A 19499-nucleotide genomic window follows, 5' to 3' on the forward strand; every position below is an offset into this window, starting at 1 on the left:
TTAGAACACTATATTGCACGATTTGCTTCTTTTATGACAAACTACTATCAAAGTTATAGAGTAGAGCTGTATGAAGGTGTTTATTGTTCTAGTATGACAAGCTGGGAAAGCTTGTGAAGGACTTTGAGCCTTTCCGTAACCTCTGGGTCACCACATCTGACTGGATGAGATGGCATGAGTCGTGGATGAACGATCCATTGACCTCGATAAATGCTGAGGAGTTGGAGAAGAATGTGAATGAAGCCTACAAAACAATGCACAAGTCTGTTAAAGTCTTTAATGATATTCCAAGTAAGTAGCAATTTAGATTTGAGATTGATTCAGATATACTTTATGTATTTTAAAAAAGTTCACTTTCAGAATGCATGAAAAAGAAATAAGTTGGAAAAATGTAGAGCATTTAAATCCTTAACCCGATGATGGCAACTGATTCTACCTATGTGACCAGTGCAGAGTGCAGACAGTCCGAGTGTCACTAAACACGTTCACTTTCAACAAGAAATTTTCAAAATCAGGAAACATCTCTCTGATTTTGTTATTTATTGATAACTTTTGGGCAAGTGCACATTCTTTCAGAAGCATGACATGTTGGTCTTGAAGAAATTTATGCTATATTTATACCTAGCTATGATTTAATAATGATTAGCATTTATAGGAATCTTACATTTTTATTAATAAACAGGTGTTCAACAAGTGGCACAGGAGATCAAGGGCATGATTGAAGAGTTCAAACCGTTTATTCCACTCATCCAAGGTCTACGTAATCCTGGTATGAGGAGCAGACATTGGGACCAGGTAAGTTAAAAAAATACAGCTGGCCTTCTTAATTGTTAATTGTTGATAGCTACAGTAACACCTCTTTATACAGGGGCATCTGTGGCTGAGTGGTTATGGTCTTAATAGCTTCAAACCACTTGCCTCTCACCAATGTTGGTTCAAATTTCAACAGGGACTTTGAATTCTTTCATGTGAGGAAGCTATTTAACTAGCTTACGAAACATCAGTAGTTCTACACAGGTGCCCGTTCATGCCTGAAATAATTAGATATTTTTTCATATTGAAAGTTTGGCAGTGAGTTTTATTTCAGTCAAAATGTCTCTTTATTGATAACTTAAGAAAGCAAAAGTATATGAGTAAACCATTATATTTCAGTTGTCCAACGAGCTTGGATTCTCTGTTGTACCGAAGGCTAATTTGACATTCAGTAAATGTCTGGAGATGAACCTCAATGATCACATTCAAACAATTGCCAAGGTTGCCGAGGTAGCTGGCAAGGAATACTCCATTGAACAGGTATGTTATTACTTGTCCTTTGTATAATTTCTTTCGCTCATAGAAAGTGGAAAATATTTTCTTTCCCTCACAGAAATTGTTAAGCAAGAGTTAAAGATAACCAAGATGTTTTCATGATATATTGATGCATGTGTGATTGTCTCTATGTTTGTATCATTGTGTGATTTAAATAATGTTCGTGGAGAAAAAGTAAGTTGTAGTAAATTTGCAAATATGTACCATGAGTGGCGGCATGGCTGAGTGGTTAACATGTAGAACTTGTAATCTAGGGATTGCTGGCTGAGTGGTTTTGGACCCAATCAGGGGCAAGCTGTTGTTTCCTTCAGCAAGAAACTTTACATTCATTGGTTAATACTGGTTGGTTCCAGGAATGGTTTCAAGAGTGTTTCAATAAGCTTATAGCTTCCGACAGAAACTAAAATTAATTTTTATAAACTAAATGTATGCCATGAAGTATGCAAGCTCATGCTTTAAAATATTTATTTGGAGAAGTTGCCACTTGTAGAGAAAGGAATTAATGCATATTCAGAATATAGGAAACCTAATCATTATACAGTTCCATATAATAATGAAATAAAACAAAATACAAATTTTGTAAAATTGTTTTTGACTACACACATCAGGTGGTGTCATTATCAAATAAAAAGCTTGAAAATTGAAGAGTGACATCAGTGTTGGCAAAACACTAAAAAAAGACTCATAAAAAACACACAAGACAATTTAATTACAATTAAAAGTAAAAGGAATAGGAACTTGTATTACATTTTTGTATTATTTAAACAGGCTCTTGATAAGATGGAGAAAGAATGGGATCCAGTACAGTTTGAGATTATGGCATACAAGGAGACAGGCACTTACATTCTCCGTTCCTCTGAGGATACGTCACAGCTGCTTGACGATCACATTGTCATGACACAGAGTATGTCGTTCTCACCATACAAGAAACCATTCGAGGAACGAATCAACAACTGGGAAAACAAACTTACAACTACACAGGTATAATACTTCTGTCAATTTAGATATTTAGATGGGCAGAGTCTATTTGAATTAACAGAATACCCTTACACTTGTGAATTTAAGTTGTTATAATGAGTATTAAGATAACAAAAAGTGTTATATTTCCAGACTTAAATAAGACACTGCCTTATTTGTTAAGGTTTATGTTTTATATTGAGTTTTTTGGTTTGAACTGAAACATTTTGCTTTTTATATGATATTTCTAAGATTATTATTATTCATTGTATATATAATATTACTTTAGGATGTGCTTGATGAATGGTTGAACTGCCAGAGGGCGTGGTTGTACCTGGAGCCTATTTTTAGCTCGGAGGATATCAACAGACAGCTGCCAGTAGAGAGTAAGAGATATGCTACCATGGAACGTATGTGGAGGAAAATCATGAAGAATGCTAAGGAAAATCCACAGGTATACTTTAAATGATATAAAATTTGGGCTTATCTGGTCATGATTACAATAAAAATAAATTAAACTTTAGAACAAAAGCCCCCCAAAAATGGCCTTTATTGAAAGATAGCCTTTATTCAGAGGTGTCTTGGTCTAAATTATGAATAATGGTTTCTTCACAATGGCCATTGTTCACATGATGACCTTTATATGAAGGGGGTTGCAAACTGGTTTGACTGTGCATTTGTATTTTTATGCCATCATTTTAAAGTTCTTTTGCTGAATCAAGAATTGGTTGTAAGTTTACATGCTTTAAACCTGCAGGTAATAGCTTGCAGACAAATTTTGCTGAAATTTTCATCTGTAATACAGTAAAAACTCGCTAATGAGACCAATGAAGGGACTTTACAAATCTGGTCTTAAAAGCGGGTTGGTCTCATTAATGAGTTTGGCCAAACAGAAAACTAGGCAATATATTAAGGGATACCATATACTGTACACATGTTTAATTCTGGGCTAACCTATTTCAAATGAGAAGATATAAAGCATACACTATTATTTTTTTATTTTCATTTATTTTCTTTTACTTTTTAACATTATAAAATTTTTAAACTTCTTTAGAGATACAAAATGTATTATGAATGTCTTTAAACACAAACATATTTGTACATTCTTGTTAAAAGAATGACACGACTTACTCTATTAAATCACCATTTTACTACAAAGCACACCGAACAATAAACCTTTAATTATTTTCACAGTTTTCATCGCCGATAACAACTTCAAAACCTAATCGTATTTGTTTAAAATTATGGAACGAAAGAGATAATGATAGCAGCAACACCTCTAAAAAACGTATTGAAAGTTTTCTGTTCAATACTTTGTTGTTTTAATCCCCCCAGTTATGACATTAAAGGTGTGAAATTAAGAAATTATCGACAATATTATTGATCATTTCCGGGTTTGATACAAAGTAACCTTGACCTCTGCCGTAAACTGGATGTCGTTAAATGTCGTAAAATTAGGACAACTGTTGTTTACATCACGTGTCAAAAAGATTTCAGCAATATACACGCATGTCAATATCAAGGTGAGAAAGTGCCCGCGGTCGTATTTATGGGTTTCCAAATGTACAGAATTTACGAAATGGGACTGAATTTACTGGTCGCATTACGGAATAACGGGGTGGTCTCAAAATCGGGGTTAGCGACCATTAAAATAAAGAATAAAAAATTCGGGTCTTTAAAAAATCGTTCGTATTAGCGGGTTGGTCTCAAAAACGGGGTGGTCGTAAAGCGGGTTTTTACTGTACATTGTTTACATTTAAATGCTTTAACATTATAAAAGATTTTTTGAATGATCTTAACAATACAGGTAGTTGTCTTAATAATTATATTATGAATAGCATCTTGTTTTCACATTCCCAGTCTTTTGTTTAACATTATGTTTCAAATTACTTCCCCTGTATTTCCTAATTTGCTTCTCTGTTTACAGGTTATCTCCCTTTGTCCAGACAGCCGTCTCCTTGACAACCTGAAGGAATGCAACAAATTGTTGGAACAAGTGCAGAAAGGTCTTAGTGAGTACCTGGAGACGAAACGTAATGCCTTCCCAAGATTTTACTTCCTGTCTGACGATGAATTGCTCGAGATTCTCTCACAGACCAAGGATCCAACAGCTGTACAGCCTCATCTTAGAAAGTGCTTCGAGAATATTGCCAGGGTAAGTTATTTCTTTAAATTTTATTTTACTGCAAAAGAAAGATATGAATTGTGTCTATGACATGTCTAATCTGAATGTCTATTGTATGACAGAAATTACACAGTGTTTGCATCATGGTTGGAAATTTTTTTTAGAGTATATACTAAAAATTAGGGTTATTTCAGAACACATACGCATTTTATCTAAGATTTGTATGATTGTTCTTGTTGTGGCGCTTATTTTTAGGCCTCTGATGTTATCAAAAGTAAAAAGTTTTTGACAATTATCATTAAAACTCAGTAAGTGGCGGAATGGCCAAGTGTTTAACATGTCAAACTAGGAATCCAATGATTGCTGGCTGCTTGGTTTCATACCCTGTCAGGGGCAAGCCATTGAAGAAACTTTACACTCATTGGTTAGTATTGATTGGTTCCATGAATGGATTCAAGTGTGTCTCAATAAGCTTATAGCTTCCAACAAAATCAAATTAAAACAATTTCTTTTAAACTAGTACTGTATAAACAAGATATATATGATATTTCTCATAATATAAATATACAATGAATATCTTTACAGCTTCGTTTTGAGGATGATTTACAGATTACACGTATGTACTCCGGTGAAGGTGAGGAAGTTGAGTTCCGTGGTAAGAAGTTGTATCCAACAGGCAATGTGGAGGACTGGATGTTGGAGATTGAGAACTGTATGAAAGACAGTCTTAGAATCATCATCATGGAGAGTATAGTAGACTATGAAAAGGTATGTTGGTTTTATTTCATACTTTCTTAGCTTCCTTGAATGTTATTTGGCTTTCATAGCACAATTTATCCTCTGATTAATTTTTGACCATTCATATTCAGTGCAGTATTATTGATTTTGGCAGAATTTATAGGCAAGCTTCATTCCCGCCCAATGGGTGGGTCCTGTCGGGATCCGAACTGCAACAAATGACAGATATTATATGTCTAGTTCTAAGGCATATGGGAAGGATATTCTGATCTGAACTGCAACCAGTTACAGGTATCATCAGTCAAGCCTAGAATATTCTAAATATATCTGATTTATATATTTTTAACAAAGAAAAGGTTCTATGGTAAACTTGTATATTTTTCTAGGTACCTAGAACAGAATGGGTGTTGAAATGGCCAGGTCAGGTGGTATTGGCAGGCTGTGGAGTATATTGGGCAAAACATGTAACGCAAGCCCTTGAAAAGAAAGCTCTACCTGAATATTTCAAGGAGGAGATTTTACCACAGCTTAATGACTTAAGAGAACTTGTGAATCAGAAAATATCCAAGATTGGACGTATGACATTATCAGCTTTGATTGTGATAGAAGTGCACGCCAGAGATGTGATCATTAACATGTTGGATAATAACGTAGAAAACGTCAATGACTTTGAATGGATCAGTCAACTGAGGTATGGATGATGAAATTATTCAGCGAGAAGGCGTTGTTTTAATCAGCATGACCTATTGTGTTTAAAAAAAATGTAGTATTTAGTGTTATGAAAGAAAAAGGTGGTGTATTTGAGTTCAATTAACATAGAAATATTGTGTTTCAGTGTAAATAATGTAGAAGTATAGTGTTTCAGGTAACAAAAAAATGTTAATGTAAACCTGTTTCGATAGTTGTTTCTTTAAATGAATTTAGACACATGTTAGTTGAGATTTTTAACTGTTGTTGTATTTTGATTCTGCTTAAATTTAGTAAAGATATGTGCTATGCATCACACAGTACAAAGTTCAAGTCACAAAGCTTGGGGATGATTTTTGCATGTTGCATCAATTGCCAGCTTTAAGCTTGCTGACAGTAACTATCGCCCCATGCGACCAGTGCAGACCAAGTGGTGCAGTCTAATAACCATGTGCCTGTTTCATTGTTCAATCAATATTTATACAGAAATTTCCTTAAAAATGATGAATGTTTTTTTCCAAAATGAAAGATGGACAAGTTCATTTCAGATAGGGCGGAATAAACATCAACTCAAAATAAGGCTTTTATCATAAAAAAATTTTTTCAGATACTACTGGCATGATGAAAATTTGTATATTCGCGCTGTAAATGCAGAGTTTCCGTACGGCTATGAGTACCTTGGTAACACAATGAGACTTGTTATTACACCACTCACTGACAGATGTTATCTTACACTTACTGGTGCCCTGCATCTGAAGTTCGGAGGGGCTCCAGCAGGGCCTGCTGGAACAGGAAAGACAGAAACAACAAAGGTACATTTATGCATATATATCTCATGTATAAAGCTTGGCCCGCTAGCTCCGTCTGAACATTTGCGCAGTTAATAGACCAGTCTCAAATTTTGTCTTCTTACTTTTATCATTTCACGTTAACATTGTTTTGTTGCTTAGAGAAAAATTCTCCTGTACATTTATTAAATTAAAGGTTTGTTAATTTTAAGAACCAAAATATTCATGTCCTTATTTGGTGAACTAATATCTGATAATATTACTGACATTTAACTTACCCTTACAGGATTTAGCAAAGGCTATGGCCATTCAGTGTGTGGTTTTCAACTGTTCTGACCAGCTAGATTTCATGGCTATGGGCAAGTTCTTCAAAGGTCTTGCTAGGTATGTATATCTCCTATCATTGTACAAGTATGAAGTGAGTTCTTGATCTTTAGATATTTTATAAATAGTGTTTATAATTCATTTGTCACAAGAAAAAGCATGAATCTAAGTGACTTTTAGAGCTGAAAAGTCATGAATATGCAATTTGATTTTTTCAAACAGGTCATTGGTTCTACTAATATATTTTTGACATTTCTTAAAGGATGACAATGATGGATGTCTGCCGTTTATTTCTATGAATACATACTACTAGTATACTGAAGGATTTTTAGGAGCTTTAGGGGAAAGAATTGTTGATTTTATATGCAAATTTAAAAACAGAGTGTTATCAGCCAATGAAATAACACAAAATTGATTTGCATTATCATAATCAGTACATGATATATTTTGTTGATCAGCCTGGTTATTATTGCATCAACAAAGTTTGCGAATTTTGATAGTAATTTAATTTCAGAAAATCAGATTTTTCAGTGATTTTGTAGTGCCTAATTTTTATTCAGTTTAATGTTTGGTTTATAGTGCCGGAGCATGGGCTTGTTTTGACGAGTTCAATCGTATAGATATTGAAGTATTGTCAGTGGTAGCCCAACAGATTACCACTATTCAGAAAGCTCAACAACAGAGGGTGAGATAACTCTAGCATGATGTGTGTGCCTCTTGTAGCTTATAGTCACTGTGAATGTTGTATCTTAACAATTTCTTTTGTCATAGCCTATATAATCTAACCAATGCACCTTGTATTTATCTCTGCACTGACCTTCTTTAGCTTCATTTTTTTTTTTTTTTCTTAAAGAGGGCTTTCTTTGCTGTTCTTTAGTTTATATCGAGTGCCCTTAAGTGAAGAAATGTGGTAGACAACCATGATCAAGTTAATATTTTGGTAGACATACCAGCTTCCAGGACAAACTTATAATAGTTAATTATAGAAGACAAGCCAGGTTTAAAATACAAACATACACCTTGTTTATGATAAATTGAAATTAATTTTTTGTTCAAAAGAGGAAGTGTTTTCAACGGAGTAGTCCAAAAACGTTTGAAGACATCTGTTAAGACTTATCACCTTTACTTAAGAATTTATATTCCCTTTCCCATAATTGGTATTCATTGATAATGAAACTGGTCATAGCAACAATATCTGATTGGAAAATATACTTTTAATATTAACTTGTTTGTTTAACAATTTCAATAAATGCATGTCACTCTATCCTATCAATCTTTTAGAATGACATATCATATCTTTCATTTATATAGTCACAGTATCATGGTTCCTTGTTTTTTCTCAAGTAAACCAATATTTCAAAAATCTACCCATTTGGCTAAATTTAAATAAATTAAATAAATTCACTTTTGAAAAGAAAAAGCTCCTCTCTTCAGTCCCAATCACACCCCCTTCAATTTCCTCTCCCCAATCCCCCATTTTACCCCACCCCCATCCTCCCCAGACCTCTTTTTTGTTTTCCTTATTTAAAAAGTTATATTTCATTTTAATGAATAATACCAGATGTTGTTACTATATTTAGCTCAGGAGCATGGGCCTGTTTTGACGAGTTCAACCGTATAGATATTGAAGTATTGTCTGTAGTGGCTATGCAGATCATGACTATTACAAGGGCCCAAAAAGCCAAAGTATATTATAATGTTGAAAATTATATTGCTTTCAGTAGTTTTGTGATGTTTTTGTGTCAATGTAATTTGTTTTTATAGTGTTTATCGTTTATTTGTTCAGAATTTTTATGATAATATTTCTACTTTCTTAACTGTTATTTATTGAATTAGTAAAAAGAATTCTTCTTTGTATCCTACATTATTGTGTTAATTACATTGTAAAGTTTTAGTGTTATCAAATTTGTACATTGTTCTTGAAAACTTTATTAAGTTAAATGCTTATCATTTAATCTATTAGAGATACATGTATGAATTCCGTACATTACTTTGTTATGAACATATAAAATGATTGCTAGTATACAATGTACATGTATTTTGTCCTCATTGGTCTAAAGAATATTTCGTAAAGAACATTTGTAGTAATCATTTCTGCTTAAGATGAATTCATAAACACATAAAAGCATTTACTTTAACATGTTTTGAGTATATTTAGGAATAAAATATAATAGTAAAAATAGGCAAGAAAATTTGAAAAATTGTGAAAATTAAATAAATAAATAAAAAATGATAAATGAATTGGAACTCTTGTGACATACATGCACTTTTTCTTACTTTGTAGATTTGGTGATGCATAAATGAAAAACATTATTCAGTTAATGTGTTTTAAAATGCCTAAATTATTTTATTTATAGGAAATATTGTTTAATATTATATGCTTTGTCCATGTTATACAGGTGGACAGATTTGTGTTTGAAGGGGTGGAGCTTCCATTGAAGGCATCTTGCTCTGTGTTTATCACAATGAACCCTGGTTATGCTGGTAGAACTGAGCTTCCTGACAATCTTAAGGTAAAATATCTGTTATATATATTTTTTCACTCCGGATCATGGCTGTAATGCCACATTGAATTTACCAGAATACAGTCCAGCCACTGCATCAGTTCTGGGCAGGCTGTCAAGCCGTTCACCAGTATTAGTTGCCTTCACTTTGGCAAGGAACTAAAACTTCTGTACATACCAAAGCAGAGGTACAGTTTGAAGACTGTAGAAAGGATTTCATGATAAATCACAAAGTGACCTGCATGACCAGGATGGCTCGATTCACAGTCCAATGCTCGATGTATTGAGCGAACCAGACAGTGATAAATATATATTTTTATTTGTAATATTTAAATTTTATGTATTTGATTAAGAAATGGTACATTATATGGCATAGTATTCTTGTAGTTAAAGTTACATTATATCATGCATAGAAAATTACAATCATTTGAACATTATTTGATTAGTATGGTGTTGCATATACATGTATCTTAAAGTAGATAATCTTACAAAATTCTAATTTTTGTTGGGGGGGAAAAGGAAAACATTTCAATAATTTTTTTCGGAAAATGAGTGCTATTTTGAGAAAAAGATTTATGTTTCTTAAAATATTGTTTTTATTTTGGTTCCAGGCTTTGTTTCGACCAGTAGCTATGATGGTACCGGACTATGCACTGATTGCTGAAATCAGTTTGTTCTCTTTTGGTTTCTCTGAAGCCAAACAACTTGCAAAGAAGATTGTCTCTACCTTCAAACTGTCTTCAGAACAGCTCAGTTCTCAGGTAATATACAGATGCTTATTATCTCCCTTATATAAATAAATATTTATATTTCTGCCCTTTTCAACCTATGTTTTTGTACATCATTTGATATTGATGCGTCTTGTAAAATGTCTGTAATTGAAAATATATCTTGTATGTATAAAACTTGAATTTTCTGTTTATTATATACCTTTTCTCTTTTTGACTTTACAATTTGAAAGGCTGACCAGTTAATTTTTTGTGTTGCCTGAATTTAGAATAAAGTATTTTGGCAAGACACCAGTAAAAATACAGAAAAAATATAATAATACGCTTTTTATTTCATCCATATTTCTTAATATTTCATTTATAAGTATATAATAATTGTTTATATTACAGGACCATTATGATTTTGGTATGAGAGCAGTAAAATCTGTAATCTCTGCTGCCGGTAACCTCAAGAGACAGTACTTTGACATGGATGAGGTAAACAATATTCTGCTCCATGTTTAAACCTTACCACACCTGAAAGGTTAAATGAACTTGTCTATCTTTCAAACGAGATTAAATCATTCATAGTTTTTAGGAAAGGTCACAAAATATGTACAGCAAATTTTTATAGCTAAGTACGTAGACCATGATTGGACAACACAGATAGATAGTATAAAGCTAGTGTCTGATTGCAATGGAAACTGAATGTGTGCTTCAAAATTAACCCTTTAAGGGGATGACTTGTGACATGCCCAGGGTCTGTTAACTTAACAGTGAAAGCTGCATTTTGTGCCTAAATAGGCGGATGAACCCTTGTTAAGCATGGACTACAAATATAGTGTATTAATCAGTTTGCTGATCAAAGTTTTTATGCAGTATTTCAGAATCCCATACTGGAACAATAGAAAGTTAAAGCAGCATAATATTATTTACATGCAAATGTAACCTGTTGATGGTTTTGACAAAAAGATTTTTCTTACTTTATAATGATTTGAATAATTGAGCTTGCATTTTATATTACCTTAAACTATTTTGATTTCTATTTACAGGAACTGATTGCCCTGAGAGCCATTAGAGATGTCAATGTACCCAAGTTCTTGGTTGATGACTTGAAACTGTTTAATGGTATTGTGTCAGATCTCTTCCCCAACATCAAGTAAGTTTTTAATATCATTTACAAATTTTTTCCATCAAATGTTTACTTATATGGATTGTGTCTCTTTACTTCTTGAAACAGATATAACATACATGGTCTTATAAACATATACATTTGAGTACTTATAATAATCTAAAGTTTCTACCATTTTGATTGTAAAAACCACATTTAAAAATAATGGTTAGTTTGCAGGCTTGGATGCTAGTAGATTATATGAGGAACTTTATTTGTAAATAAAGTTGGGATACTTCTCGAAATGAAATATGCTTATTATATTGTGCTTTCAATCATATAGATAGTACTTTTGGTCTTAAGGCACAGATATGCTTTTTACACTGTTTCACTTATGTGGGCTATGACACTAATGTTTGAATTTATTTACAGGGAGCAGCCTATAGATTATGGTACTCTGGATGAATACTTGAGAAAATCTTGTCCAAAACTGGGAATCAAGGATGTTGAAGGTTTGTACTATGTCAATGTTAGAAGCAGGGGTTTGGTGGAATGGTCAAGTCCTTTTATGGACACTGACAATTGTTTGACTTAATCCAGGTGTATTTAGGTACATGAAAGGGTGATAATAACTCTGCCTTGTCATTTTGGCAGCTGCCATAAGGGGAGTTATAGATGCCCAAGAGAAATTGATATATTATAATCTGCTTTTTTTGCTTTATATGTATAAGCAGAAAAAGTTTTTTTTAATACACATGTAGTCTAGTTTTAAGGATGAGTTTTACATTACTAGCAAGCATTGTTTTAGAGATCTGAGTTGCATGACTTAAATTTCTTGCTTAAATGATTGAGTTTAGTGTAAAACACAAGTTCAAAACTTGATGAAAGGACACAGTCATATATATCTATACAGTAATTTATAACATATTTTCTTATTCAGGTTTTATCAACAAGTGTATACAGTTGTTTGAAACCACAGTGGTACGTCACGGTCTTATGTTGGTTGGTCCAACCGGATCTGGTAAAACAAAGGTATGCTAGAAATTTTTGATCTCAACAGTTTAAATCTTTTTACCAATATTTTATTCCAATACATATGAAACATATTTGTTTTTTATAGCAATGATAAATCTTTCCATTTAAAAAGGATTCTTTAATAAGTTTGTTAACAAAACAAATCTATCCAGCTAGTTTCATTCTATAGGTTTAATTATTCAAACCTGTGGAAAAGAAATGAGGTATTGTTTGGCTTGCATTTTTCAGGCTATTTTAAATTTGATAAGCAAGACCTTATTAAAATGATATATCAAAGTACTATTGGGTAATGGTTTATCATTCTTTTTGTTGATAATTTTCAGTGCTACGAGACATTGAAAATGGCACAGACAGCCCTTGCAGGCCAGTTGTCACCTGCAGGTTTCACGTTCACACCTACACATTCATATGTTCTTAACCCGAAATCTATCACCATGGGTCAGCTATACGGAGAGTTTGATGCCCTTACCCATGAATGGTTTGTATTAACTACTCAGGTGTTTTTTCAATGCTATTAAGATATATATGCACATATATATAATGCACAGATTTAACAAAATTTATTAGCAAGCTTGATAAATGGACCCATTCTTAATTGTTTTTTGTTTTCTTTCAAAATAATTGTGTCAAAAATTTGTCAAATTTAAAACTTAATTGTAACTGTGCCCCCATAACTTTAGTAAAGTTATTGTTTATTAGAGTTAACAAAGATGTTATAAAGATATCTGCAAATGTCAGTTTTCCCTATCCAATCCAGGGGGTATAAACAAATTTTTACCATTCAAGCTTTGTAGTGCACTACCTCACACAAAAGCTCAATGAGTGTGTTGCCCTTATTATAGATATATAAACCAACTTGTTATTGTAAAAGTTTGTTTGTACTCTGGAGGAGATGGGAATAGCCCACATTGGCAATTATGGAGTTTATGTATTGGACTGATGCTTATCAGGTCGTAAAAATTGTTTAGAAAATACTGATATTATACAAAAAAATGTGTATTTTCTACAACATGGTTTTTATCATGCAGGACTGATGGTATTCTGTCAACCCTCATTCGTGGCGGTTCATCAGCAACAAATGAGGACAAGCGTTGGTACGTGTTTGACGGCCCTGTAGATGCCGTCTGGATCGAGAACATGAACACAGTACTTGATGACAATAAGAAGTTGTGTCTCAGCAGTGGAGAAATCATCAAGCTTACTGATGTAAATAGAAGTCCTTCTTTTTGTAATTTTGATTAGGAATGATGTGCCTTTTTAAGTTTGTCTTTTCATAGGATGTTTTGGTTTTTTTTTGTCTTTATAAGTGATTGTTACAATATTATTCTAATTTTTGTTTGTTGTTACTGAGTTTTGGTTTGTTTTTTTTTCATAAAAATTAACAAGTTATTTCTTCAAGTTTTTATAGGCTTCTTTAGATGAAATTATATATTGCAGATTGGAACAATTTCTTTAAAAGGAGATATTTACTGTTTTAAAGATTGAATGAACTATTGCAATAATTGTGTATAACCTATTGCAGTTATTGTTAATAACTATCACAATAATTGTGAACAAGTGCAATAATTGTGAATAAGCTAAAGCAGTAATTGTTAATAAAGTATCACTATAATTATGAATAAGTGCAATATTTGTTAATAATTGCAATAATTGTGAATAAGCTATTGCCACTATTGTTAATAAAGCATCACTATAATTGTGAATAAGTGTAATATTTGTAAATAATTGTGAATAAGCTATTGCCACTATTTTAATAAAGTATTGCAATAATTGTGAATAAGTGCAACGATTGTGGATAAGCTATCACCCTTATTATGAATAGTATTATTTTAAATCTTTCTTTATATTTTGTGTAGCACATGACGATGATGTTTGAAGTAGCTGATTTAGCAGTAGCCTCCCCTGCCACAGTGAGCAGATGTGGTATGGTATACCTGGAACCTAGCTATATCGGACTGCCACCATTTGTAGAATGCTGGCTGAGAACCATTCCTGAAAATATCTATCAATATAAAGAAAAATTACAGGAATTATTCGACAAATTCATGGAGGTATGTTTGTTAAGCGAGAAAAGTTATTATTTATTGCTTGCAGACGAAACAGAATAATTGTACAATAATTGTGTAAAAATTCTATGCATAATTTAAATATTTTAAAGGTATATAGAATATTTGACAATATATTATAAAAATTTTCAACAATATTTTATTTATGGTATTTGAAGTACTTTTATTTTAATCTAATCTGTTACAGCTTAACTTAACTGTTTTGTGTTACTAAATATTGAATTTATTAGAAATGCTAGAAAATTATTTATTGGCTTATTATTGCTCTTTCTATCAGCCACCCTGTTTACAAAGCAAGATATAATATAGCTTTATAAGGAGGAATATTTCATTTGAAAATGCTATTTATGTTTATCATTTTCAGCCTGCCATTGATTTTGTGCGACACAATGTCCGTGAGATAGTGGGAACCGTAGATTGTAACCTGGTCTTCAGTTTCCTCAAATTACTGGAGTGTTTCTTCACACCATTCATGCCAAAAGAGGTATATTGCATGTTTCCATATATTTATCAACATAATCTGGCTCTTCCTATGCCCTTTACCAATCAAAGTTTGAATACTAATGCTAGTCTGGCTAACCTTTGTACATTTACTATATAAACTAGAGCAATGATCATGTGTGTATAAAATAAGAAACATAGATTTTTATTTCAGATTATATAAGCATATCAATTTGTTGGGAACATTATTTACTTGCGTATACTATAAGACGGACCACCTATGAAAGGGAGTCCTAATTTTCAAGAGTTACAATTAAATCTGCTTTGATTGCTTTCAGTTGACACTTCATATTTTTTTATGTTCTTTCATGATTAGCTTGAAGGGATATATATTTTTCTTATATATTAGCAAGTGAATACAATAATTAGGAAAGTCTTATTTTATGTAAACCTTACCATAATCTCTATGGTGAATATTGCACGCTCATATGGTGATATTTATGGTGGGGAGGGTAAACTAAACACACAACTATGGCAAACGATCTTTCTCAATTGTGCTTTGAATAAAATTGAGAAATACTCTGAAATTATGTTGAAGATTTCATTTTTTTTTTTCATCAAGGTTAGAACCATACCATATATTAGCTAGTAATACTTTTCCATATATTTCTTCATTTAGCCATACATACTATATAATCATGCTAAATTTTTCCTGTATATATTTTATTATCATTGAGCTTTTTGCAGCTTATGTAATATCTATGTTTAAAACACATACAAACAATACAACACATTAGAATTTTCTGAAACTACTAATTTTTTGTTGGCAATAAAATAGTGAAAGTATAGAAACGCTTTCGTTGCAATATTGTTTCACAACATCACCACCAAATCAATCAGCGGTCGAACAATCTCGAGAAATATACGATAAATAACCTGGAAGAATATCCGGATAAAGCACCCTGAAACAATGTTTTCACTATATTGGTGTATTACTGAGTAAACCTCACTATGTGTTTTTATCACTGACACCCGTATTTCCACTGGTAAACATCCGCTAATGTTACTTTGTTAAATATTGATTAGGCCTATGAAAACAAGACATAGGGATATCATAGTTTATTTGACATAAGGTATGCACATGTCTTTTGTAAAAATCAGTTTCTGCCTTATACAATCCCTAATATGTTTATCTCGACATTTCGTTATCTCGATACTTTTTGGACGGTGCCGATGACTTCGAGATAACGAGAGTCGACTGTATTAGCAAGTGAATACAATAATTAGGAAGGTCTTATTTTATGTAAACCTATAATCTCTATGGTGAATATTGCACGCTCATATGGTGATATTTATGGTGGGGAGGGTAAACTAAACACACAACTATGGCAAACGATCTTTCTCACTTGTGCTTTGAATAAAATTGAGAAATACTCTGAAATTATGTTGAAGATTTCATTTTTTTTTTTTTTCATCAAGGTTAGAACCATACCATATATTAGCTAGTAATACTTTTCCATATATTTCTTCATTTAGCCATACATATTATATAATCATGCTAAATTTTTCCTGTATATATTTTATTATCATTGAGCTTTTTGCAGCTTATGTAATATCTATGTTTAAAACACATACAAACAATACAACACATTAGAATTTCTGAAACTAATATTTTTTGTTGGCAATAAAATAGGCCAGTCTGCCACATGAAATCTAACCATGGTTTACACTGTTGACTGCCTGATTTTATCAGTTGGTCTATATCAGAATTATCAAATCCGAAATTCTAAGCAGAATTTAACATGTAAAAAATTTTTTGGATGCTGTCAAAAAAAATTTCTGATATTTCAATGAAGTCAGATCCTGCTTGACAAAAATTCATTCATATTTTAAAAGTTGATCGCAAAACTGTTGTAAGTCCTTTATTTCATATAAGGTACTGCAGTTTTGCGTTCAACCCTTGATTTGTATGTGGTTTAAATACAGAAATATAACAGCTTTAGTCTTCAATATGAGAACTATCTTGTGTAAATAAGCTTCAAATAAATGTATATACAAATCAAATGCAGCTTAAATGGAATTTCAGCCATTCAGTACATTATGATAATAAAATAAAAATATTTTTTCTTATTAATACTCATACTGTAGGGTAAGATCTCTGTTTAAATCACTTGTCACAACTTGTGAAGATCCATCTATATATATATATTTGTTGTTTAATTTTAAATGTTCTTAAGAATTCTCAGCCGTAACACCAAGTTCAGTGTTGTTTATTGGTGTGCCACAAGTTTGTTGTTGTTGTGCAATATATATGGAAATGCTTTTTGAGTCTCTGTGACACTCAGAGTCGAACTTGTTTATCAATGTCGGTCTTTTTTTAGCACAAAATGGCTGCCGCTGTCAACCTATATCACTGAAATTATATTTATTTAACTCAGTTATGGATTCTGACTTAATCATTTAATAAAAGGATATGCTAAAAGTTTTTTTGTTTTTTTTTCGTTTTTTTTTTCAATCTTTCCAAATTGCTTCCTTCTGGAGATTATGGTTAAAAAAAGCAAACAAAATCTCATATCTTTTGATATAGGCTTTCTATATTTGATAAAAAGTATGTTATTGATGCTCCAATTTTGTGTCTGTCAAATTTTCAAGATTGAAAAAATTATGTGTGTTGAAATAATTTAGGCAAAAGCATTACGGTGATAAAAATTTTGTGTTATAATTTTGGATGTCACAAGTTTTCCGAACGTTTTATCAGTCCTAACACTTCAAAGTTGCCTTTTTACAATGCTTTCAGTATTTTCAATTTTAAGATGACTATAACGAGATTATTATAACTGCTATTTTCAGTTTGACTTTGCAAATACAAATGTGAGGGCAATCACTTATATGATTTTTTTATTTTTTTTGTGGGATGCAATATATCTGCACTTTTAATATAATCTAGATTTTGGTTTTGTGATTATTTGTTTAAATTACACATATATTACACAAAGTATATGCATGAGGTTTTGTTTTGAGGAAAATTTGGTCTTTCAAAATTTATGGCATGGGTTTAATTTATGGCACAGACTTAAATACAACTATCTGAGCACTGGGAAAAGACTGATTTGTCACTTTTGTTTGAATGATTTTTGGTAACCATACACATTGGTTTCATGTGTCACAAGGATGTGGCATAGATTGATATATTTATAGATGGCTTTGGGTTAGAGATTTTCTTTTTAGAATTATTTTGGTTTAGAGGTTATGTTTTGATTTTGAGTAAATTTCAGACGATAAAATATACTTTGAACTTAGAATCTTCAATTAGGGAAAACATTCCTGATTAATTTCAACACATTTATGACATTTTTGTCTATGTTTTATTACAATATTGCTTTTGGACCAATAATTAATATGACCTTGAATTTACATGTCTTCGCAAACATTCTTGAATTCTCTTTTAATCCAACAAAATACTGTAACAAAAACTTTGTTCAATACACATTGTTAAAAAAGTAGTAAATTTTATCTCAGGGACATTTGGTCCAAAAAGTACACTTTGAAAATTGTTATCACTGGAAAAAAAAAGAATGAGAAAAAGCATACTGATACAAAGAAAGAATAACAGATTTACAATTCAAACTTTTAAGGATAAAAACAAAAACACTATACTTGACATTGAGAAATGCATGTGTTTTTTATATTAACCACAATTATCTAGTGCTAAATTGTATACCCTTTGTGCTATCTTGAGGTGAATGAGTACAATAACTTTATATATTTACATGTAGAATGGTGATGGAGCATTTATGATTAAATATAGAATCATATAAATCAATATTATTTATAGAGCTCTTTATAAACTCGATATACATGTAGAATGGTGTTTATTGCAGCTCTGTCATAATTTATTCTATAAATAGACATTGAGCTATGACAGCGCGGCTATAAACATACAAAATAGTAACAATATTGGTTAATTAAATTAACATAATTTCTAATATATTAAAATTTTTATAAAAGATTACAATTTTGTGAAATTTATATTATTCAATTCAACAATAAATTTACATGCTTTTTAAGTGTACTTATTGTGTTGTTATAATAAGACTTATATATTCTAATAAATTTGTGGTTCAACTGTAAACATACATATAACTGTCACAGCTTTCGGATAAACATTTTTCAGCTGCATCAATAATTATGCTTAAAACACAATCTGCTGTTTTAATTATCACCAGCTTTTAAGTAAAAACAATTTCTTTTGCTTTTTGTTCAGTTAAATTTATGCTTAATTTTGTGTTTGAATTGTTTTTGCTAACATAATGTGTTTTCATTTTCACCAACTTAAACATCGACCTTCGACCTTGTACTATATTTTGACCCTTCTTGCTATAACAACTAACTGTCTGGTTGCTAATGGTTACCACAGAGAGCCCTGAGAAGAGCGGTAAGAACTAAAAATAGCAAATAACGGCAACAAAACAATGGTTACATTTCTAATTACAGTCAAACCTCTACAGAATGGACATCTTTCAATGAAGAATTGAATTATTGTTTGTATAATTGAGAGGTTGTTGCATTGTGTGTGGGTTATGAGCGAGAATTATTTTTTATTTTTTTATTTGAAATAAAATTTCAATACTTAACCATCAACTGAATTAGTTCAAGTCTTTCTTTTGAGTATCATCATTTACAGGAAATTGTTAATTTGATTTCCATT

General features: G+C 31.6%; 1 protein-coding gene across 12 annotated transcripts in view; it reads left to right on the forward strand.

Annotated features, from left to right (window-relative positions):
* Positions 1–19499, forward strand: part of LOC132757189 (dynein axonemal heavy chain 1-like) — a 102443-nt gene that overhangs the window by 22594 nt on the left and 60350 nt on the right. For 7 of the 12 annotated variants that reach the window (XM_060748441.1, XM_060748421.1, XM_060748398.1 and 4 more), the window contains exons 20-40: positions 93–291; positions 683–795; positions 1153–1293; positions 2077–2289; positions 2555–2719; positions 4193–4420; positions 4976–5158; positions 5515–5819; positions 6423–6627; positions 6890–6987; positions 7507–7612; positions 9327–9440; positions 10043–10192; positions 10550–10636; positions 11191–11297; positions 11682–11761; positions 12190–12281; positions 12608–12762; positions 13313–13490; positions 14141–14335; positions 14715–14834. In XM_060748441.1, coding sequence (XP_060604424.1) covers positions 93–291; positions 683–795; positions 1153–1293; positions 2077–2289; positions 2555–2719; positions 4193–4420; positions 4976–5158; positions 5515–5819; positions 6423–6627; positions 6890–6987; positions 7507–7612; positions 9327–9440; positions 10043–10192; positions 10550–10636; positions 11191–11297; positions 11682–11761; positions 12190–12281; positions 12608–12762; positions 13313–13490; positions 14141–14335; positions 14715–14834 — 3234 coding nt within the window. Of the gene's footprint in view, positions 1–92; positions 292–682; positions 796–1152; positions 1294–2076; positions 2290–2554; positions 2720–4192; positions 4421–4975; positions 5159–5514; positions 5820–6422; positions 6628–6889; positions 6988–7506; positions 7613–8507; positions 8614–9326; positions 9441–10042; positions 10193–10549; positions 10637–11190; positions 11298–11681; positions 11762–12189; positions 12282–12607; positions 12763–13312; positions 13491–14140; positions 14336–14714; positions 14835–17641; positions 17663–19208; positions 19227–19499 lie in introns of all 12 variants that reach the window. The other 5 variants (XM_060748404.1, XM_060748468.1, XM_060748460.1 and 2 more) reach the window with 3 other exon arrangements.

Source organism: Ruditapes philippinarum, unplaced genomic scaffold (genome assembly GCF_026571515.1).
Source record: "Ruditapes philippinarum isolate M1 unplaced genomic scaffold, ASM2657151v2 ctg2870_1_1_1_1, whole genome shotgun sequence".
Taxonomy (NCBI): domain Eukaryota; kingdom Metazoa; phylum Mollusca; class Bivalvia; order Venerida; family Veneridae; genus Ruditapes; species Ruditapes philippinarum.